The following is an 18,203-nucleotide window of genomic DNA, read 5'->3' as shown; positions in this document are numbered from 1 at the left end:
ACACGCTAAGTCAAGTGGAGTTTCAAACCAAATGATTTACTGATTCAAACTTGCATGCTTATAAGGTCCATACTGGTCCCAGAGCTCATGCAAGGCTGAAGTGATGTAGTTCCTGTCCGTTGTTTTGCTCCGCATTGAGAGCTCCCAAGTATGTCTCTGACTATGGACTCGACCACGACTGCTGGTGCCGGTTCGCCTGCCACATGAACCCCCCTCAGAACTGACAATAAGAGGCGCTAAAACCATACTCCGGTACACTGTAAACTTTACGTGGCTGCCCTTGCCTCTTGACTGGTGGGGCCATGACTGGGTGATCAATGTCCAGGTGTGCAGTCTTTAAGCGGTCTCTGGTAAAAGTCTCCTCATAGCCACCCACATCCAAAGCACAAGTTGCCCCATTATGACATAGGGTCCTTCATACGGCCACTTCAGGAGTGCTCTGTGCGGTCTTTGGAGGAGGAATAGCATGTACCTGCTCTGCTGCAAATCTCTGAGTACGAAAGAGGGCCTTGCCCCGTGTTGGACGCTGGTACCGGAGCCGGTGTTCCAAGAATCTCCTGAAGTCTGGTCAGGATCTCTGCTAGTGTGTCCTCTTGGGCACGGGGTGTGGGCATAAATTGGCCAGGTACTGTAAGCAGTGCACCATAAACTAGTTCAGTGGATGACTCTACCAGGTGTTCCTTGGGTGCTGTGCAGATGCTCAGTAGCACCCAGTGGAGTTTGTCTACTGAGTTGGGCATGCCATCAGGGCTGACTTCAGGTGCCTGTCGAAATGTTCCACCAAGCTGTTCCATTAAGGGTGGTCTGTTCCAATGAGGATAGTACGCAGTCCTCTGGTGGAGCTGGATTCCTAACAGATGCGCTGCCATTGACCAGAGCCGAGGTAATCTGTGCCCTTCGGTCCGAGTTGATGTGGTTGGGGAGCCTGAACCTCACCACCCAGGTTGTGATCAGCGTCCTGGCGCATGTCTCTGTTGTCATGTCGGTCATTGGGACGGCTTCCAGCCACTCCATGAATCTGTCTACCATGCTCCTCTCAAGACAGGCTGATGATGTCCACGTGCACATGTTTGAACCTCTTGTGTGTTGACTGGAAGGGTTGAAGTAGTGCCTTTACGTGCCTCTGGAACTTGGAAGTCTGGCAGAGTGTGCACGGTGTAGCCCAGTGGCCAACCTACTTTCGTATGTCATGCCACATGAAGCATCTGCGATTAACTGGGTTGTTGCAAGGATGGGCAAAGTGTAGAAGATCCGGTGCCTCCAAGCGGACGGTACGACGGGCCAAGGTTGCCCGGTGGAAGTGTCACACAGGAGTTTGGTACCTCTGGCCCCAATTAGTATATCCATTAGGTGGAGTCCAGTGACTGTGGTTTGGTATGCTGATAGTTCGTTGACCCTTGACTGTGTTGGGCCTGGCGAATTTGCAAATGGCCTGCACTTTCCTTAGCAGGGAAACAGCTTTGTGATGGTCGATCCAGAAGTCAATGGTGGATAGGCCGAACTGGCACTTGGCGAAGTTGATCACCAGGCCATAGCCAATGAGGCAGTGGTAGAGTAGGCACAGGTGTGCTAGGTGTTCCTGGCGGGAGCAGCTGACCAGAAATTCCAGGTACCGCCCTACTGTGTCCATGAGCTGTTGGAAGGTCTGGGCTGTGATCTTGAGGCTGAACAGCATTCAAAGGAATTCAAAAAGGCTGAATGGTGTTATGATGATTGTCTTTAGGCTAACATCCAGGTGGACAGAGACTTGATAATACTGTCGCACCAGGTCTATCTTTCAAAAGATGTGTGCTCCGTGCAGGTTGGCTGTGAAGTCCTGGATGTACGGGACTGGGTACCTATCAGAGATGGTCACTTCATTCAGCCTCCTGTAGACCCTGCATGGCCTCCTGTGAACATGGGCACCATATGGAGTGGAGAGGACCACAGGCTATCTGAATGCTGAAGAATGCCCATTATCTTCATCTTGTTAAACTCTTCCCTCACTAGTCGGAGCTTATCTGGTGGTAATCTGCGAACTCAGGCGTGCAGGGGATGTCCCTGAGTGGAAATGTGGTGCATCACGTCATGTTTGGAGGCTGTCATGGAAAACTGCAGCGTAATGATGGATGGGAACTTAGACAACACCCTAGCTAATTCATTGTCCGAACATCTAACTGAGTCCAGGTGCGGGGCCAGCAATCTGGCCTTGCTGAGGGAAGAGGTTTGAAATGTCTTTGCGTCAGCTAGCCATCTTCACTGCAGGTCTAGCAGCAAACAGTATGTGCGGAGGACGTCTGCACCAACAATGGCTGTGACTCTGCGGCCAGCGTAAACGTCCATGTGTATCAGCTGGAACCGAATGGCAAAGGGGTAGTTCATGTGCCATAGGTGCGGATGGTGCTGCCGTTGGCTGCCATGAGTTCCTGTCCAGCCCTTCTGGTCCTGGTATTTGTGCTCAGGGGTGGGGGGAGGAGGATGCTGCCGATTTCTGCTCCTGTGTCTACCAAGAACCTGAACCTGGAGTGTTCTCCCGCCAGCCAGCCACCAGCGATGGCTGGCCTTGTCGTTTTCCTGGAACAAACATGACGGTTGGGATTGGTGGGCCCTGGATCGCCACCTCTGATGATAGAAACACCAAAACTCAGAGTTGTTGTCGTCTCTTGGTGTGGGTGTTGCTGACTTTGCTGCTGGGGTGTAGGGTGGCTGGCCCTTCAGCCGTGACGCAGCACTAATTTCAACGCTTGTTCCACCGTCTTGGTGCGTAGCCACCATATGCGGGTGGGAGAAATCCTCATTTGCTAGGAGGTGAATCCCTCCAGCATCTGCTCAAAAAAGATTGGTTCAAAGAGTAGACATGGCTGATGGCCATCTGCCAGTGCCAGCATGTCACTCATTAGGGCTGATGGTGCATGGTCACATAGGCCGTCCATATGCAGCAACTGCGCTGCCCATTCACGAAGTGAGACCCCGAAAGTGCTGACCCTCCAGGGGCTGCTGCAGAAAGTCCATTATTTGGCCTGCCATCTCATGGTCGAGTGCCACTACCACATAGTAGTTCCTGACCCAGAACTGGGCCTGTGTTTGTTGAATCCAGACGAGGGGCTGAGCAATCCAGAAAGATGCCAGTTCAAGCAAAACTAAATTTTGAAACGTTGAGTCGCTTGCGTCGTCCATGCTGCTGGAGTCCATTGTGTCAGGTAATTCAAACTCACACGCTTAAAAGATCCATGCTGGTCCTTCTTCTGCCCTGCACAAGCGACTTCAACTTCCTGTCCGCAGCTTTGCCACGCACTGAGAGCTCCCGAGCATATCTATGACTGCGGACACGACATGTAGGAGAACAAACTTTTTCATTTTAACACAGATTTCTGTTCTATGCCACCAGAGGGAGGCACAGAATAGAGAACCAACAATTTACCTTTGAGAAAGAATTGAAAGATTACGGATCATATCATAGAACAACATGATCACATCAGAGAAGTATAAAATATCTTATATAAGGGGTTTTACGTGTATTATTTGTATAATTTTTGTATTCAATACTATTTTTGGACATAGCTCGAGCTATTGTTCAGCTCGAGCAATTGTTTCATTTAATATGATTAGAGAATTAGTCTCTTCAATCTGAGGCGTCTGCAAGCTCACACCAAGACACAAGAGCAACTTGTCCGTGAACTACTCTTTGCCCATTCAGAGCCAGCTCTCCAGCGCATGACGTCCTGTTTTGTAGAAACTGCCAAAATGTTTGGCCTGGAAGTCAGCCTGAATAAAACTGAGGTCCTCCATCAGCCAGCTCCCCACCATGACTACCAGCCCCCCCACATCTCCATCGGGCACACAGAACTCAAAACGGTCAACCAGTTTACCTACCTCGGCTGCACCATTTCATCTGATGCAAGGATCGACAAAGAGATAGACAACAGACTCGCCAAGGCAAATAGCACCTTTGGAAGACGACACAAAAGAGTCTGAAAAAACAACCACCTGAAGAAACATACAAAGATCAGCGTGTACAGAGCCATTGTCATACCCACGCTCTTGATCGGCTCCAAATCATGGGTCCTCTACCAGCATCACCTACGGCTCCTAGAACGCTTCCATCAGCGCTGTCTCCGCTCCATCCTCAACATTCATTGGAATGAATTCATCACCAACATCAAAGTACTCGAGCTGGGAGAGTCCGCAAGCATCAAATCCATGCTGCTGAAGACCCAACTGCGCTGGGTGGGTCACGTCTCCAGAATGGAGGACCATCGCCTTCCCAAGGTCGTGTTATTTGACGAACTCTCCACTGGCCACTGAGACAGAGGTGCACCAAAGAAGAGGCACAAGGACTGCTTAAAGAAATCTCTTGGTGCCTGCCACATTGACCACCGCCAGTGGGCTGATCTCGCCTCCAACTTTGCATCTTGACGCCTCACAGTTCGGCGGGCAGCAGCCTCCTTTGAAGAAGACCGCAGAGCCCACCTCACTGACAAAAGACAAAGGAGGAAAAACCCAACACCCAACCCCAACCAACAAATTTTCCCTTGCAACCGCTGCAACCGTGCCTGCCTGTCCCGCATCGGACTTGTCAATCACCAACGAGCCTGCAGCAGATGTGGACATACCCCTCCATAAATCTTTGTCTGCGAAGCCAAGCCAAAGAAAAGAAAGAAAGAAAGAATTAGAGAATTTGATGTCCTGAATTAAATAAGTTATGTAATAATCATGGCTACGCTTCTAATTTACAACTGATATGTGATAATGTATATGATTTTATTTTATTTATTTATGTTATCATTAGGATACCATGTGTAAAGGGTTTTCCTTAAACTCAATAAAAATATTTTAAAAAGAAAGAAGTACAGAGGGATTTAAAACTACGTTCACCCGACCAACAGACAGTTTGGAACTACAGATTAAAACTTTTCAGCCAGAACCCTTGGATCACAAAAATTGCCACAATCATTTTTCTCTAAGCTGGAAAATTATGCTTTTTAAAGTACAAACACCTCTCGGTTTAGGTCAGGGTTTCATGAACTGCCCATAATCCAAAGTTTCTGCAAGTCAGAAACCCCGTCAGTTGAGATCACTGTTGGCTGAGATTGGAAAGGTTGCAATGGAAGATAACTTACCCACAGGTTCATACAGATCTTAGTTAATTTGTAATCTTAGTTAGAATTAATTATAGATCTGTACTACAGATTCAAAATGTGCTTGACCACAGGAGTTGACAGACTAGAGTTTATCAACCTCAATTTACTTTCACTGGCGAGAATATTATATCACCATTCTCTTATCAGGAGAATCAGGCAATTGAAGTTTGTTTTAGAAAAAGTAAAAAAATAATGGTATGTAGCGGCAGCTGCACTGCTAACTGAAAAAACATACAACCAGATGGGTTGAGCTCAGTGAGCAGAACTGATTTATTGCAGGCTGCCTGGCTGGCCTTATACTCCCAGCCCGGACCTGGCTGAGAACCGCACTGGGGGCGAGGACGTCACCAGGACGTCATGTGGGTCTCCAAGTGTGGGCTTCTGAGCTCGGTGCCGAGGTCGAAGGGGAAACCTTCGACGGCGCCATTTTGATCGGCTCCCCCGCCGCGTTACAAGCGGGGCCAGTTCACATGCCTAATGGCGTGTACCACAGGTAAGTGATTACAAGTTGCAAAGAGTGTCAAAACATATTCATGTAAAAACATAATGAGTAAAAAAAAAAACAAATTATTAAAGCTTTTTTATAGAGGGGAGAAAAAAAAGTGAATGTAAGGGCGGATATTCTCTGCCTTTACATCGATTCACCTACCTTTATAAAAACGCTATTGGCAGGTGCTGGATGAGGATTCCAATCCTTCCTGGGGTAGTCTCACAGATGAAGTGAGTCGCTCCACCTCAATCCATAAAGGCAATGCCACTGAAGGCGGCTGCTTAGGGTCGGGCTGATGACACCATCAGCCCATGATCCAGGAGCCACCACTAAGGCTCCCATGTGATTGGTGTTGGGGTTAGAGCTCCCTCATGCCACCCGGATATGTCCTCTTCCCATTCCCCCTCTATAACCCATTCCTTCACCAAGACTAAGGAGCAGGAGGGCAGTGAAGAGCCAGAGAGAGCAGGAATGGATGTGCAAGATGAGTGGGAGTGGAGTTAATTAGCCCAAAGAACATGAACGCCCTGTGGGAGCAAGGAGAGTCAGAGCCCGCAAAGCTGCCGGGGCCAGAGGGCGAAGGGACTCTAAGCTCCACGGCCTAGGAGGAAGGAAGACAGATGTTAAGGAGCAGAGCCAGAGAGACCGATGGATGAAAGAGGGGAGCGAACAGCTGTGCTCGGCATGACCCAAGGGCAGCTCTGGGCAGAAGAGCTGAAATGATCAATGGCTGTCTTCGCTACCCCTCAGCACCACGCAGCTGGAACCGCTCTGCACTTTCCAGAATGGTTCCAGCTGCATGGGGAATTATGGGTAACGAAGATGGCCATGGCTCAGCACTCATGTTTGACGTTACGACGATGGGCAGCACTACTGCACCATTTGCTGTGCCTCCATTAGCTCCCGAGGACGGCTCCGGATGCCGCTCTTTATAAAAGTAATGCTGGAGCAGCCTTGTAGGCCTTCTCCATAAAAAGTCCACCCCCCCCACCCCCAGTGGATGTGGCCTCAATGCGGCGTCGCTCCATAAAAACACAAACTTGTTAGCTTTGAGGTTTGGATTATAACTGTCCAAAGTAGTGCTTATAACCTCCAAATCAAACTAGTTAATTTGGCAAAATATCATTACCTTGGCTCTCCCTCTTGCTCAGGCAATTCCTCTTCTTCTTCTTCACTTCCACTGTATTCATATTCTGTTTCATCTAAATCAAAGATTAGACATTACAAACATCATTCAAAACCTCAGAAAATTTCCTGCCTTCTCCAGTCAGTGGAGAGGAGATACAATTACCTATGGAAGGAAAAGGCCTCACTTCCTCCTCCATAATTTCAATATTACACACCTCCAAAGAAAGCCATTGGACCATTACAATGATACTAACAATTAAGACAGACATCCGATAAGTGCCTCATCCGATAAGTGCCTCATCCGATAAGTGCCTCATCCGATAAGTGCCTCATCCGATAAGTGCCTCATCCGATAAGTGCCTCATCCGATAAGTGCCTCACCCGATAAGTGCCTCATCCGATAAGTGCCTCATCCGATAAGTGCCTCATCCGATAAGTGCCTCATCCGATAAGTGCCTCACCCGATAAGTGCCTCACCCGATAAGTGCCTCATCCGATAAGTGCCTCATCCGATAAGTGCCTCATCCGATAAGTGCCTCATCCGATAAGTGCTTCATCCGATAAGTGATTCATCCGATAAGTGCTTCATCCGATAAGTGCTTCATCTGATAAGTGCTTCATCTGATTTATAGAGCCATGGATCATTTAAAAAATTAACTTTTTCTGCCACTTCTGCAACTGAACTCCAATTTTAAAATGACAATTTAACCTCACATTTTTTTTCATTTTAAAAGTGCATCAATAAGCAATATCGAGCACAAAGGTCACATTAATCAAATTACAAATGGAATCCCAAACATCATCAGAAAATGTAAGATTCAAATCCTGTTCCCAGTCTCTCTTGATCTTAACAAGGCCATTCTTAAATCAAGTAAATTTTACTAAGTAAGAGATATTGAACCCTTTTTGAGAAAGTTGTAAATCAAAAAAATAAATCAAGAATATTTGCCTCAGGAATTTGCAGAAAGTCAGGGATCTGAGATTGAAAAAAATGCCTAACTTGTCAATATCTAAATTGCAATTTAATGTGGTGCATAGAGTACATATGCCTGAAGTTAAATTATCTCATTCTTACTCTGTTATAAATCTTCTATATGGCAAATGTAAAATTGTTGAGGCTTCTTTGATTCACATGTTTAGAAAAATTTTGGGAAGATATTTTTCACACATTATCGGTGATTCTTAAGGTTAAATTAGAACCTTGCCCTTTAATTGGCATTCTCTGGTCATTTCAAGATGATGGTGTTTTACTGACTTCGACTCAAAACCTAATTTTATCTTTTACTTCATTGATAGCTAGACACGCAATTTTGATCAAATGGAAAGACAACACTCCACCTATACACACACACACACCCACCCACACACACACACAAAATGGTTAATTAATATCATGTCTTGTTTAAGTTAAGAAAAAAATAGATATACTATTAAAGATTCAGACACTAATTTCCTAAAACCATGGGGATTTTTATGGACCTTTACCACAATCTAAAGTTTTAGGGTGTTATAAGCTTTGATGCTATTTCCAGGTTATCCTCACAATACCCACATTTTTTTTTTCCACAACCTTGTATAGTGGTAGGGGCTTTGAATTAAGGTATTTTTTTCTTTCTCTTGTAATGTTTATTGCAATGTATAATTGTATTGTTTCATTTTTTGTGTAATTGCAAACTTCAATAAAAATAACTTAAAAAGAAAAAAAAGTGCAGCAAAAATAACTTCAAATAAATGAACCAGTCATAAAATGAAATTCTTCAAGGTCAATTGTTGAACTAAAAAATTACCACCAAATACTGATGATTTCTCTGTACCCTGTATTATGTTTTTGTACTTTTTTCCCCCCACACCCAGCTCTATTTGAATACTGTAAAACTCCTCCCTGTTCTGTTGCCTTATTTGTTTGTTAGTATTGCTGAGTCAAGGCTAGGAAGCAAAGATTTTTTTCTGTATTTTAGTATGCATGAAAAGAAAAAAAACAATTCAATTCAATTTTAGATCTTAGAGAAAAGGGGAAAGTGCAATCTTGTACTTGGGCTCAAGACCAGCCTTTGTTTCTGTGGAGTCACTGGCAGCCAGAAAGACCTGGTACCTTTATCAATGCATTTGTTATTTTGTCACTTTAGCTTACATATTTTTACTTGTAGTTTTTTAAAATTTCAATAAATATGTTATTTGCCATTTAGATTTGTTGAAATGTTCTTTTTCAATCACTGACCCAAATTTGAGAAAACATTTTCTTCTGTCCCTCTTATGGAGATAATTTCAGAACACGAGAACAGAGGTTGTTAAAAATCTTGGCAAAATCAAACAGAAATCATATTCCAATGAATAATATTGCTATCTATATTGAGTAAAAGTCTTTGTGAATACAGGCATTTGTACCACATACCTTTTTCTCCTCTCTTCTTTCTTGTTCGGTCAATATGATCTTTCAGCTGAATTCGAACTTGCCTTTCATTGGGCTGGTCACGGATAAATGGATGTTTCAACAGGTGCTCAGTTGAAGGTCGTAGCATGTAATTCTTTACCAAGCAGCTTTCAATAAAGCTAAAAAACTTCTTTGACCTGTAAATAGATGGATAAAAATGAGGGTAGAGAAAGATAGGGACTGGGAGACCAATAGTAAGAGCAGTAACAGGAAGGTAGTGCAGGAGTCTCCTGTGGTCATCGCCCTCCAAAACAGATATGCCACTTTGGATATTGTTGGTGGAGATGACCCACCATGAGAAGGCAACAGTAGCCAGGATCATGGCTCCGTGAGTGACTCTGCTGTGCAAGACAGCAGTAGAAAAAATGGTAGGGCAATAGTCATAGGGGATTCCATTGTAAGAGGAATAGATAGGAAATTCTGTGGCCGCAAACTGGACTCCTGGATGGTGTGTTGCCTCCCGGGTGCAAGGGTCAAGGATGTCTTGGAGCAGCTGCAGGACATTCTGAAAGGGGAGGGTGAACAACCAGCTGTTGTGGCCCATTTTTATACCAATGATATAGGGAAGAAAAATGGAAATGAGGTCCTACAAGATGAATCCAGGGAGCTAGGAAATAAATTGAGTAGGACCTCAAGGTTAATAATCTCTGGATTATTACCAGTGCCACGAGCTAGCCAGAGTAGAAATAACAGGATAGTTAGAATTAATATGTGGTTTGAACAGTGGTTCAAAGGTTTCAGGTTCTTGGAACTGGAATCGGTTCTGGGGCAGATGAGACCAGTACAAACGGGACAGTCTACATCTGGGTAGGGCTGGGACCAATGTCTTAGGGAGTTTGTTTTCTAATGCTGTTGGGGAAGGTTTAAATTAATGTGGCAGGAGAATGGGAGCAAGTGCAGTGAGACAGAAGGATGTAATATGAGGGTAAAACCAAAAGCTAGCAAGGTGAAAAGCCAAAATGGCAGGGAGGTAAACCCAGGGCATAAATCAGAGGGGGTTACTTTTCAACATAATGGTAAAAGGGATAGAGTGTGGCAAAAGCAAGCCTGAAAGATTTGTGTCCAAATGCAAGGAGTATTCATTATAAGGTGGATGAATTGAATGTGGAGATACATATTAATGAATATGATATAATTGGGATGACAGAGACATGGCTTCAAGGGAACCGAGACTGGGAGCTCAACATCCAGGGATATTCAATATTCAGGAGGATTAGACAGAAAGGTAAAGGAAGTGAGCTAGCATTGCTGATTAGAGAGGGTGTGAACACAATAGAAAGGAAGGACATTAGCTTGGAGGATGTGGAATTGATATGGGTAGAGCTGCGAAACATTCTTTGGCTTGGCTTCGTGGACGAAGATTTATGGAGGGGTAATGTTCACATCAGCTGCAGGCTCGTTTGTGACTGACAAGTCCGATGCAGGACAGGCAGACACGGTTGCAGCGGTTGCAAGGGAAAATTGGTGGGTTGGGGTTGGGTGTTGGGTTTTCCCTCCTTTGTCTTTTGTCAGTGAGGTGGGGTCTGCGGTCTTCTTCAAAGGAGGTTGCTGCCTGCCGAACTGGGAGGCGCCAAGATGCACGGTTTGAGGCGAGATCAGCCCACTGGCGGTGGTCAATGTGGCAGGCACCAAGAGATTTCTTTAGGCAGTCCTTGTACCTTTTCTTTGGTGCACCTCTGTCACGGTGGCCATATAACACGATCTTGGGAAGGCGATGGTCCTCCATTCTGGAGACGTGACCTACCCAGCGCAGTTGTATCTTCAGCAGCGTGGATTCGATGCTGTCGGCCTCTGCCATCTCGAGTACTTTGATGTTGGTGATGAAGTTGCTCCAATGAATGTTGAGGATGGAGCGGAGACAATACTGGTGGAAGCGTTCTAGGAGTCGTAGGTGTTGCCGGTAGAGGACCCATGATTCGGAGCCGAACAGGAGTGTGGGTATGACAACGGCTCTGTATACGCTAATCTTTGTGAGGTTTTTCAGTTGGTTGTTTTTCCAGACTCTTTTGTGTAGTCTTCCAAAGGCGCTATTTCCTTGGCAAGTCTGTTGTCTATCTCGTTGTCGATCTTTGCATCTGATGAAATGGTGCAGCCGGCGTAGGTAAACGGGTTGACCGTTTTGAGTTCAGTGTGCCCGATGGAGATGTGGGGGGGCTGGTAGTCATGGTGGGGAGCTGGCTGATGGAGGACTTCAGTTTTCTTCAGGCTGACTTCCAATCCAAACATTTTGACAGTTTCCGCAAAACATTAAAGGGAAAGACAACGCTAGTGGGAGTTGTGTACAGGCCACCTAACAGTAGCAGTGAGGTTAGGCATTTTGCAGGAAATTGGAAATGTGTACAGCAATTATAATGGATGACTTTCATCTACTTGTAGATTGGGTGAACCAAATTGGTAAGGGTAACAAGGAAAGGGAGTTCTTAGAATGTATGCGGGATTGTTTTCTAAACTAGCATGTCAAGGAACCAACAAAGGAACAAGCCATTCTAGACTGGGTATTGAATAATGAGAAAGTGTTAATGAGCAATCTTGTTGTGACTACAATATGGTGGAATTCCTCATTAAGATGTAAAGTGTCAAGGCGGGGTGGGGGGAAATAGCGGTCACTGCAAAATCAGTTGACGCTTGCGAGTGGATTCGCAAATCCAAATGGAGAGGGGAGATGTGGTTGTCCGACAAGGGATAAAGGACAACTCAGGAGGTGAAGGGGAGATTGGGGATAAATAAGATAGAAATAGGAGAATAAGGAAAATGTTAGATGTTGTAGGAATGTTGTCTTATAAAGAGTTGAAAATAAGAAAACAGAAATGGAAAAGGAGGAAAGGTAATGATGGAAAAACGGAAAGAGAAGATAAACAAAATATAAAAGGGCTACGCTGAACTATATGTCTTTAAATATTAATGGAATACATAACCAAATTAAAAGGAAGAAACTACCAAATTTAAATGAATAAATGTATTCCATTAGAAAAAATAACATATTGGTTAAGAAATAATATTGAAATATTCGAACAAGTATAGGAGCCTTACATTAAATACAATAGCGAAAACCTACCGGGGACAAACATTACCTAAGTTGATGGAAGGAGAAGGAAAGAAAAGAATGGACTCAGTAGAATTTCTGGTGTAATTTTGTTGAATGACAACATTGTCTGACTGGCTTAATGCAACCTAGATTGTATACCTAAAATGGATGAGAGGGGGGGGGTGGGGGGGTGGTTTGGGAGGAAAGGGGGGGGGGGAGAAAAAGTCACTGTATATGTGTGAAAAGAAATAGTGTATATCATGGCTAATGGGATTTATGGTGTGAAAAATAAAAAAATTAAAAAAAAAAAAAAAGATGTAAAGTGTCAGAGTTAATTCAAATACAAAGGTTCTGAATTTAAAGAAAGGCAACTTTGATGATATGAAATGTGAATTAACTAAGATAGATTGGCAAATGATACTTAAAGGACTAATGATGGAAATACAATGGCAATCATTTAAAGATAGCTTGGATGAAATACAACAATTGTACATCCCAGTTAGGAAAAAGAATAAATCAAGGAAGGTAGTGCATCCATGGTCCAAAGCAGCATTCCTGAGGACTGGGAGATATTCAGAGTTTACCTATTAGGAAAGGTAAAAAGGGATTGAGAGAAAGCTGACAGGAAACATAAAAAATGACTGTTAAAGCTTTTATAGATAGCTAAAGAGAAGTTGAGACAAATGTGAGTCCGTATTTATCAATTCCACAGTTTAAAGAAGTGTAGATTGTCAGTTTATTATGAGTTCAAGTTCCAAAATTTACACGTCCCAATCTCTGAAAAATCAGAGGGATCCCAATATTATGTAAAGTTAGGAAAAATTCATCAAACCCTGTAACAGACATTGAATTGCAAAAACAATTTTTAAATAACAGATATTTTTCTCTTGGAACACCTAATTTCCAGGCAAACAAACATAGAAACCAACTACATACCAGTCAAAGGTGCACAAGAAGAGGAAAGAAAGGTGACAAATGATGCAGTTTGTAAAATTTAGAACAAATTTATTTTGGTTCATGAAAGCAGAAGCTCAACTTAACACTTAAACTCATATTCACACAAAAATAGAATGAGTATAATAGAAAAATGAGGAAATACAGGATACTACATCATGAAACAAATTCATTCTAAAATGTCCAGGTAAAAAATATTCTAAATGTAAAAGAGATGATTTCTACTCAAACACTAAATTTTCTTTAAGTGTAAACTAGATTGAAAAATGAAGCTCAAAATCACAACAAAAGACTAAAATAATCTCACTGTAGGCAAAAAAAAACCTGGACACAACTGATATAGCCAAATGGATGCCTTCTGAAGCATTCAATGAACAGGTTAGCATATTGCAACTTCACACATACAGGAGGGGAAATGAAAGGAGAAATCTCTGATGTACACAGCAAAACAATAATTAATCTTTTCCAGCAAGACAAAGACATGTATATTATCATAAATCAGTTTTACAAAGCTGTGACTAGTCTATTTTTATTATTTGCACTTTATAATTCTTACTTATCTCAGTGCAAAGCACATCTGAAGAAGAAATTGGCCTACTCATACTCCTGAAGGAAAGTTCCTTCAAACTTCACATTCTCAATCATTAACTTAATAATAATACAGCCCAATGGAAGAGTTTTAATTTAGGATGGCCAAGGAGGAATGGGTACAAGGAATGGATATTCTTCAACAATTCTGGAAACAAAGTCACAAAATTAAAACTCCACAGGTTTTGGTGTTGAATGAAGTCATCGGTTAACATTACGTTAACTTGGAAATTTTACTTCAACGTGGAGCAACTTAAATTCTTCAATATATCTCATTGTTTTTTTTTCATAGATGAAGCCTGTCATGCAATGAAAAAGAAAGTAAAATCACACAGATGCTGGAGAAACTCAGCTGGTCAAACAGTGTCCTTTATGTAGCAAAGATAAAGATACATCACCAACGTTTTAAGCTTGAGCCCTTCATCAAGATTTTTAAAAATGTCAGCAGGCACCTGAACAAAATGACGAGGGAGAGAGTCTAGTATTTGCCAAACACCATTTTATTCAGGTGGCTACTGACATTTTTCATACCTTGATGAAGGCTTCAAGCTTGAAATATTGGTGATGTATCTTTATATTTGCTACATAAAGGACAATCTTTGACCAGCTGAGTTTCTCCAGCATTGTGTTTTTACTTTAACTACGGTGTCTGCAGACTTTCCTGTTTTACTCCTAGAAAAAAATTCTGACTTTTGTCCAACGTTCTGACATAACTAATAAAGAGCAATCATCTAATGGACTGTAAAACGGCAATTGTAAACTTTGTTGATTTCCAATTCAAAAACAAATATTTTGATTTATGTTTTAATTTGAATGCAGTATTTCACTTTATAGAAAGTAGATTTATGGGTTTAATTATTTCTAGTCTTCTCAATAAAGATTGATTTAGTATTTGTAAAATGTCAGAATAACACACTTTAAAAAGTCTTGCATGTTAAAATTGCATGTTTAAATTGACAAAACAAAACAGGATGGGAGATTTTAAAAAACTTGATTGCAAAAGGATATGTTCCATTTATAAGGCATCAAAAATAAAACCCTTTTATTTAATTATGATTGATATGAATGAGGTTGCACTTTTGAATTAATGTTTTGCCAAGTTCACTTTCATTCATGACGGCTTCATCTTTGAAGCTGCAATTTGACCATTATAATGATAAATGATGTTTGAAGGCTATAAACCAAGTAAAGCAATTAAACGTGCAAACTTTACTCCATTATTCAAAAGTATAGTACTAACCATTTCTTGGACTTCAAGCGTGGGGGTGGATTCCTGGGAATGAGGAAGAGTGCTCTCATTGGGTGCATGTCGCAGAGGGCTAAAAGTGGAAATACAGAAGAGCAGCTGCCAGTGCTAGATTACTACAATTCTAATGAAAACGTAAAATTCATGAAATTCAAATTATTCAAGGTTCATCAATGTTCCCACCTTTTCTATCATCTGATTTCCAATTCAAATTCAATCTAAGCACAAGAATCATAATAAAACCACACTTTCTTTGACCACATCTCTCTTAATTTCCCAACAATTATTTCTCAGTCTATCGATACACAGCACTTTTCAAGTGAGGGACAGATTCATAATCCACAGCTGTTGCATACAATTAGATACTGATGATCTTTTTGGTCTCTTCGCTGTCCCATCAGCAATATACCATTGCCTCTTTTCCATTCCAGTCACCACATCTCCTGTTTCTTTCTTCTTTGCCAATTTCAACAAAATAAGTTATTCAACCATTGAAAATTAAAAAGCTAACACCATGAGCACAAGAACCTTGGGAGACAATGGGCCAGCAACGCAGCTGATGGGACAGAACCAAACCTAGAAAGGCATTGGGGCTACAAGCATGGAAAGTCCAGGCAGTCAGCCAAACTGGGCAGAGCAGACCTCTTAGGCTTGTGACAATAGTGAGCATAGGCAGGCCAGATGGACTCATTCCATGAGCTGAATGAGGCCCCAAAGCTGCATGCTGTGTACTTACATTATCAGAGTTGCAGCTTTCGGAAGAAGTCTATTTTTACATTTTGAACACATATTAGCAAATGCACTCTGTTTAGTTTATTCCACTAAAAAGTGTCTCTGAGTATTCCCATCCCCATAATAATAAGAGAACAAGTGTTTTCTGTTTCCATCCTCAGATTTAAAATTATTTGGTATTTAACTGATATTAACATTTATTCAGAGAAAATATCAAAACATCCAGAATGTAAGAAATGAGTTGGCCTGCAATTTTTTTTAAAATTAACTTTTGCCAGTTGTTTCAAAATGTTTTTTTTTAAATAATTTACGCATTTCTTTGCACAAGCAGAAAGGAGACAAATTATAGTTCTACCCAGGTCCAGTAATGTGATCTGATAAGATTAGATTGGCATATCAAGTGGACTGCAATGAATCATTAATTACGTTGACTACTTATTTTCTTCCATAATTGAATGTGCTATTATGGAATAAAGTACTGCTATTAAGCATAGTGGATAAGTTTCCGTAAAAAAAGCATGAAAAAGAAATGATACGCTGTCAGCACTGATCAGGACAGGCGGCCTCTGCGCAGAGGCAAAATTATTTTTAAACACAGGCACTGTCCAACTTGTTGAGTGTTTCCAATGATTCTATTTGTATTTTAGGTTTTCAACATCAGCAATTTTTAAAGATTTTTTAATGCTTTTATGGATATGCACAAAAGTTCAAAGAAAATGAGATGAAATCACTCTGAAGTTCCAGGTCAGAGAGCACATTTTCAATAATACAGCAATTACGGGGAAGGTCAGTGAGGGAGCTTGTTCAACCTAGCTTACCAATCGTAACCATAAATATATCACCTATCGCAGTCTATCTTTTGAATTGCATTTGCTTCTACTCGAGCGTCCAGAACACAATTTTAACTGTGCAGAGTTCTTCCTAATATTTGTCTTAATTGTAACCAATTTTAACAAACATTTCCTTGCTCAAATATTACGCTTTTTATATATACATGAGGGAAGAGGGGGAAAATACTGGACTCTGCGAATTATATTGCATAGCAAGAAAATGTTTTGTATTGTTTATCTGCACTTACATGAGTTTGTAAAAAATAAAATATTTTTTAAAAGGTATGTTGCTTTGGTTTGAACCAAATACTTCAGATTCACTCATTTATGCCCATTTGCATCATAAGGTCACATCTGAGTCACTGTGGTGAGAGATTGTCGGCTTTTGCCTTTAATCCTGATTTTATGGAACAGGCTAATTATTGGCTCCTTTCTTCATCTCTATGGTTTGAATCTCTCGTGTGGCTCATTCAACCAAACTGAACGTTATTCAATGAAAAATATGAACCCTGACGTTTCAATACATTATTTCCTGATTTATACCCAATTTACTTTGCATTATGATATTCTATTTGCTGTGCTAATCACTGTTTCATGTGATTTGACATTTTAAGAACTGATTTAATCATAAACAGTTCCACTTCATTTTTTTTTATTTCAACATCATCAAACACTGTACTTGCGATGTCCATTATTTAAGAATACTTGGCTATATTCAATCTCTCCAGCAACAATTTCCCCATTCACGGTTCTCACTCAACTCCTTCTGCAGTTATTTCTACTCGTTTTCCCTATCATATTATCCTTGGTACGTCATTTACGAATTTTATCAAGTTTATGATATTGTCTTTCAAAACAGCGCACCCTGCTCCCAGAAGCACTTCCAATTCAACAACTTCACCTGCCTGCCACCCTGGGATAAGTCCCAACACAATTTCCTTCAACTAAAACACAGCCTTTATCAATATTCCTAGTTTTACTCCCAGTCTCATGAAAAAAACCACAGACCACAGGTTTATCATTTCAATACCAAACACTTCTTCATGCAGATATAACCAGCGTTAACTTTATTTCCTCATCCTTTCAATCTCAACACATCCCCAACCCACATTAACGTTTGGTTCTCCCAGCTCAATTGTGGGGATAAAATAAACCACAAAAGATAATGTCTCACCTGAACAATTAGCATTAAGCATTCTGTCTTACACTGGCATCTGTTTGCCAATGTACAATCTGTGATAAATACCTAAACTTGAAATTTGAAATTTGGACAGCAAGATAAAATTTCATCCTTTTAGCCTGGCTTGCTTTAAATTCTGGTAGCATAAATAAAATGACATCTAGTCATGAGGTCGTCCTTTTAAATATATATTAATGATATTACTTACGAGGTGCTCCTTCTGCCATTTCAATGGCTGTGATCCCTAATGACCATAAGTCACTCTGTGTGAAAACAAAACGTCATCTGTCATTCTTTAGATTCTACGGTGATTACATGACAAGATGATACAATTCCATTTTGTTACACATTAATTACCAAAGTAAAATTGTAAATATAAATCAAAAGATATATATTAATTCATTGAATCCGATGAGTAATAAACAAAAGTCTGCCAACAACATAGGTTCTACTACAATGAAATTATTAAACATCTTGTG

The 18,203-nt window shown here is 41.5% G+C and overlaps 1 protein-coding gene across 6 annotated transcripts in view; it reads right to left on the bottom strand.

Annotated features, from left to right (window-relative positions):
* LOC138739298 (mitogen-activated protein kinase kinase kinase kinase 4) overlaps positions 1–18,203 on the bottom strand; it is a 307,756-nt gene that overhangs the window by 73,269 nt on the left and 216,284 nt on the right. For all 6 annotated transcript variants that reach the window (XM_069891073.1, XM_069891075.1, XM_069891074.1 and 3 more), the window contains 4 exons: positions 17,933–17,987; positions 14,977–15,055; positions 9,131–9,306; positions 6,740–6,812 (listed from right to left, as the gene is read on the bottom strand). In XM_069891073.1, coding sequence (XP_069747174.1) covers positions 6,740–6,812; positions 9,131–9,306; positions 14,977–15,055; positions 17,933–17,987 — 383 coding nt within the window. The remainder of the gene's footprint in view (positions 1–6,739; positions 6,813–9,130; positions 9,307–14,976; positions 15,056–17,932; positions 17,988–18,203) is intronic.

Source organism: Narcine bancroftii, chromosome 7 (assembly GCF_036971445.1).
Source record: "Narcine bancroftii isolate sNarBan1 chromosome 7, sNarBan1.hap1, whole genome shotgun sequence".
NCBI lineage: Eukaryota > Metazoa > Chordata > Chondrichthyes > Torpediniformes > Narcinidae > Narcine > Narcine bancroftii.
This window is presented reverse-complemented; position numbering and strand designations above follow the sequence as displayed.